Source organism: Ornithodoros turicata, chromosome 3, assembly GCF_037126465.1.
Source record: "Ornithodoros turicata isolate Travis chromosome 3, ASM3712646v1, whole genome shotgun sequence".
NCBI classification, from domain to species: domain Eukaryota; kingdom Metazoa; phylum Arthropoda; class Arachnida; order Ixodida; family Argasidae; genus Ornithodoros; species Ornithodoros turicata.
In genome coordinates, this window is record NC_088203.1 from 43,989,745 (window position 1) to 43,995,503 (window position 5,759).

The 5,759-nt window shown below is 47.9% G+C and overlaps 1 protein-coding gene across 1 annotated transcript; it reads left to right on the forward strand.

Annotated features, from left to right (window-relative positions):
* The first annotated feature begins 287 nt into the window (after window positions 1–287).
* Window positions 288–2,410, forward strand: LOC135386961 (uncharacterized). The gene is made up of 2 exons (XM_064616432.1): window positions 288–346; window positions 1,663–2,410. The coding sequence occupies exons 1-2, from the start codon at window positions 316–318 to the stop codon at window positions 2,217–2,219; spliced, it is 588 nt and encodes a 195-aa protein (XP_064472502.1). The 5' UTR covers window positions 288–315; the 3' UTR covers window positions 2,220–2,410.
* The last annotated feature ends 3,349 nt before the right edge of the window (window positions 2,411–5,759 follow it).

Here is a 5,759-nt window from a genome sequence, read left to right on the forward strand (position 1 = left end):
AACAGCAACACTATGCCAGTAGTTGGAACCCGATGGCAACATATGTTGCCACTCTGCAAAAATGCACGATTGACGCGTTAGAAACGATCGTTCGTTCTCAATCTGACGATACAAATGATCCTAAGAGGACTAAGTCACTTTTAACAACAAAAGAATCTGACAGAAATGCGATGGGTTGTGGGGGCGCTGGTAGCAATAGGGATGCAGCCCCTTGGGGGCACTAGTTGTTTTGCTGGAGATAAAAGCGCGGGCGCAACAGGGAAGTAGGGCAGTGGCTGCCACGCAGCTCGGGCGGACAGAACCTGTTCTGATGCAATGCGGTCTGGAACGTCTGACAATAAACAAGGTTGGTTGGGAGTGAACCCGTTTTTGTGGCTTTTCCCATGCGCGGTTGATGCGAGCGAGTTTGTGGGGTTCCGGTGGTGGTGAACAGAGGTTCCCACAATTTGGCGCCCAACGTAGGGGCCTTCCCCGTTTTCTGCTAATACGGGTATGAGTGCCTGTTTGTAATTTTGTGATTTAGCTCTTTTTTTTTGGAAGCGGGAAGGAGCTTCGCGCTCTCGCTTCCGTAGCGGTGTGCTAATTTTGCATGGTGCACTAGGGTCACCGCTGGTCTTATTTTCTGTTGCTTTTTTGTGTTTTCAGTCTTTTTGAGACGGAAGCAGCCTTGTGCTGTTGTCTCGAGGGGCTGTTGGCTCATCCTGCTTGGTGCAGCGGAGTCGCCCCGTTTATTCGTTTATTTTTTTTCTAAATTCTAGTGTGGTCACTGGCCTCGTTGCTCGTGTTGGCGGAATGAGCGGTTTATGCCCCGTGTTCCGGAGCCCTCCCGTTCGGTCGCGCGTATGGGGACCACAGTGGGTTTAGTATTTTGCCCGCCTTCCGTTCGTTGACGCTCGAGCGGAGTCCCCCGTCTGTCGGTACCCACGGACAGGTTTCCAGACCCCGCAGAGCCGTTTATGTGCTCTTGATATAAGGTGCAGCGCCCTTGTCAGCACGATCGGTCACGCTGCAGAACCCGCAGGCCGCAGACGACATAAACTTAACCCGATAGCGATGTAACCACGCATGGCACGCTAAGGGCAGCGCGTCTTGATGTTAGGCGGTTCGCCGCTCTAGACATGATCTTGCACGCTGTTGTTTCCTGATATACCGCCTCCTTCGATTACGCGGATATCAGGCTGATAAGGTGACGTTGCGCTCTACCCGGCGCAACGGTATCTCGGACGAATTTGAGACCGCCCGCAACCTGGAGTACGCTTATCTCTTAGGATTTGCAAGAGATAGCCCAGACGTGTCACGGTTTGATGTGACTCCCTGGTACGCTTGGGAAGGAGCCGGCTTTCAACTGGTTTAAGGCAATGTCTCGGTTCCCGGATGTCGCTGTTTCCCCGAGTATCTGACACCATTTTCTTGCGCAAAGGTTAGTCATTGCAGCGAGGGTCCTGCGCGGCTCAACCTGCCAGTACGGATCATCTGAGTTGCAGCTCGTACGTTCCCGTCAGTGCTTGGTTTCGATCACCAGAACCTGGTGCTCCCGACCCAGTGTGCTTTGAACTTCCGCTACGCGGCCCTTCACCTGTCTGTAAGGCGAGCGCTTATCCAGCACTCGTGGGGGTGTGGGGGAGTTTCACTCTCATTACTGCCCATTTTATTTTCTTCCAGGCGCTGAACGGGGTCGTCCCAGACGACTGAGGTACAGGTCGCCCAGTCCCCGGTCACGGTCTCCGTTACCGCCTGCGCACGCGCCTCGACCGCGGAGGTCGGTCACGACGTGGACCGTTGTCCACAATGGATATCCGGTGTCCTGGGCCAGCCACTCAAGATGGACCTCCCGACACCGTCCCCTCCGGACTTCGGACCCGGAAACCGTTCGACCCCCGTTCCGAGGTCTAACCTTGTCGGAGCGACACCCGGCGGACCCTCTTCTACCGCTTTCGGCCGAGGAGCAGCGCCTCTTCTGCCCAACGTGCGGAGTCCCCGAACTCCACCGAACCACCCACCGGCAGGGACGCCTGCATCGTTCTCGTGCGGCACAGGCGCCTGGCAACATCACTCCGGAGGCTGCCGTGAGTGTCCTACGTCGTCTCCGCCCAGAAGCGCTGCGCGAACTTCTCTGCGCCGTGAACCCGCCGCCGGAGCACGCCCCCGTTCCACCTGCGAGCCCCATGGACCCCGCAGACGACCTGCTGATGCAGTTTCCCTCGGACGAGGACGTTTGAACTTTCGAAGAGGACTTAGGGAGGGGGAGATGTGGGGGCGCTGGTAGCAATAGGGATGTAGCCCCTTGGGGGCACTAGTTGTTTTGCTGGAGATAAAAGCGCGGGCGCAACAGGGAAGTAGGGCAGTGGCTGCCACGCAGCCCGGGCGGACAGAACCTGTTCTGATGCAATGCGGTCTGGAACGTCTGACAGTAAACAAGGTTGGTTGGGAGTGAACAGAGTTCAGAGTGAACAGAGGTGAACAGAGTGAACAGAGGTTCCCACAGGGTATAAAATATTTCCACTTACTTTGTCTCCTCCCGTAGAAAGACGACGCATCGAACATCGCCATGATCAAATGGTATCGCGCGCAAAAGAAGAGTTACAAACTACTTTTCAACCCTGTCTTTCGTATATTTCTTATACTTTCTGGCACATGTTTAAGATACACCCAGTGGAACCATACGCTGCAGGATATACCCCTTGAAGAAGACTGAACAGCTAACAACTAATTCAGCGAAATAACCTTGATCAAAGTTGACATTAAAGCTGATTGTCTTGCATTTACTTTCATACACAAAGTACATTCACACTGCACATACACATACATTGCACATTCACTAGTCCCACCTGAATTTGGACTCAGAGATGTCATAATCTAATTATTTAGTACCATATTATTAATATGCAAAAGTATCGAACCCGGATCTCCTTCCCCTGTTGCACCCCTGGTCGGCGCGTTTGCTCAAATCCTCGTCCAGCCGGATGTCACAGACGCCAAAATTACATTTTGATCAACTTTGGTCCCTAATAACACTTGATATCAAATTGTCAAATTGATATCAGAGATGTCATAATCTAATTATTTAGTACGCATATTAGTAATATGCCTCAAACCCAGGTCTCGTTTCCCGGTTGCACCCCTGGTCGGCGAGTTTGGTCAAATCCTCCTCCAGCCGACCATCACAGACGCCAAAATGACATTTTGATCAACTAGTTCGCAATAACACTTGATATAAAATTGATATCAGAGATGTCATAATCTAATTATTTAGTAGCATATTATTAATATGCCAAAGTATCGAACCCGGATCTCGTTCCCCTGTTGCACCCCTGGTCGGCGCGTTTGCTCAAATCCTCGTCCAGCCGGATGTCACAGACGCCAAAATTACATTTTGATCAACTTTGGTTCCCAATAACACATTATATAAACTTGATATCAGAGATGTCATAATCTAATTATTTAGTACGCATATTAGTAATATGCCTCGAACCCGGGTCTCGTTTCCCGGTTGCACCCTTGGTCGACGCGTTAAGTCAAATCCTCCTCCAGCCGACCATCACAGACGCCAAAATGACATTTTGATCAACTAGGTCGCAATAACACTTGATATCAAATTGATATCAGAGATGTCATAATCTAATTATTTAGTACGCATATTAGTAATATGCCTCGAACCCGGGTCTCGTTTCCCGGTTGCACCCTTGGTCGACGCGTTAAGTCAAATCCTCCTCCAGCCGACCATCACAGACGCCAAAATGACATTTTGATCAACTAGGTCGCAATAACACTTGATATAAAATTGATATCAGAGATGTCATAATCTAATTATTTAGTACGCATATTAGTAATATGCCTCGAACCCGGGTCTCGTTTCCCGGTTGCACCCTTGGTCGGCGAGTTTGGTCAAATTTTCCTCCAGCCGACCATCACAGACGCCAAAATGACATTTTGATCAACTAGCTCGCAATAACACTTGATATAAAATTGATATCAGAGATATCATAATCTAATTATTTAGTACGCATATTAGTAATATGCCTCGAACCCGGGTCTCGTTTCCCGGTTGCACCCTTGGTCGGCGAGTTTGGTCAAATTTTCCTCCAGCCGACCATCACAGACGCCAAAATGACATTTTGATCAACTAGCTCGCAATAACACTTGATATAAAATTGATATCAGAGATGTCATAATCTAATTATTTAGTACGCATATTAGTAATATGCCTCGAACCCGGGTCTCGTTTCCCGGTTGCACCCTTGGTCGGCGAGTTTGGTCAAATTTTCCTCCAGCCGACCATCACAGACGCCAAAATGACATTTTGATCAACTAGCTCGCAATAACACTTGATATAAAATTGATATCAGAGATGTCATAATCTAATTATTTAGTACGCATATTAGTAATATGCCTCGAACCCGGGTCTCGTTTCCCGGTTGCACCCTTGGTCGGCGAGTTTGGTCAAATTTTCCTCCAGCCGACCATCACAGACGCCAAAATGACATTTTGATCAACTAGCTCGCAATAACACTTGATATAAAATTGATATCAGAGATGTCATAATCTAATTATTTAGTAGCATATTATTAATATGCCAAAGTATCGAACCCGGATCTCGTTCCACTGTTGCACCCCTGGTCGGCGCGTTTGCTCAAATACTCCTCCAGCCGGATGTCACAGACGCCAAAATTACATTTTGATCAACTTTGGTTCACAATAACACTTGATATAAAATTGATATCACGGATGTCATCTAATTATTTAGTCTGTATATTATTAGTATCCCCGACTATCGAACTCGGGTTTCGTTCCCCTGTTGCACCCCTGGTCGGCGCGTTTGCTCAAATCCTCGTCCAGCCGGATGTCACAGACGCCAAAATGACGTTTTGTTCAACTTTGGTTCGCAATAACATTTGATATCAAATTTATATCAGAGATGCCATAATCTAATTATTTAGTACGCATATTATTATGCCAAAGTATCAAACCCGGATCTCGTTCCCCTGTTGCACCCCTGGTCGGCGCGTTTGCTCAAATACTCCTCCAGCCGGATGTCACAGACGCCAAAATTACATTTTGATCAACTTTGGTTCACAATAACACTTGATATAAAATTGATATCACGGATGTCATCTAATTATTTAGTCTGTATATTAGTATCCCCGACTATTGAACTCGGGTTTCGTTCCCCTGTTGCACCCCTGGTCGGCGCGTTTGCTCAAATCCTCGTCCAGCCGGATGTCACAGACGCCAAAATGACATTTTGTTCAACTTTGGTTCGCAATAACATTTGATATCAAATTTATATCAGAGATGCCATAATCTAATTATTTAGTACGCATATTATTATGCCAAAGTATCAAACCCAGATCTCGTTCCCCTGTTGCACCCCTGGTCGGCGCGTTTGCTCAAATCCTCGTCCAACCGGATGTCACAGACGCCAAAATTACATTTTGATCAACTTTGGTTCCTAATAACACTTGATATCAAATTGTCAAATTGATATCAGAGATGTCATAATCTAATTTAGTTTGTTCAACGTCGTGTAGGGGATTAAACAAAACAAAAATGAAGATGTAGACGCCAGAAGGGAAAGTGAGAAGCGCCAGCCAGCGCCAGCGAGAGAGAAAGAGACTGTAACCGTATACTCACAATCCAAAGGGTATTCTCAAGTGTATTGAGACGAAAGGGTGCGTCAGTTCATCGGTGTGAGCGGCGTTGTTCGGAATCATTCCTTCTGTGTACCAAAAATGTATTGTGTATTGATGTGTAACACCGTT

Coding starts and splice junctions, on each gene's coding strand:
- LOC135386961 (XM_064616432.1), top strand. CDS start 316: ATGCGGTCTGGAACGTCTGACAATAAACAAG. Junction 347..1,662: donor AACGTCTGACAATAAACAAG/GTTGGTTGGGAG, acceptor ATTTTCTTCCAG/GCGCTGAACGGGGTCGTCCC.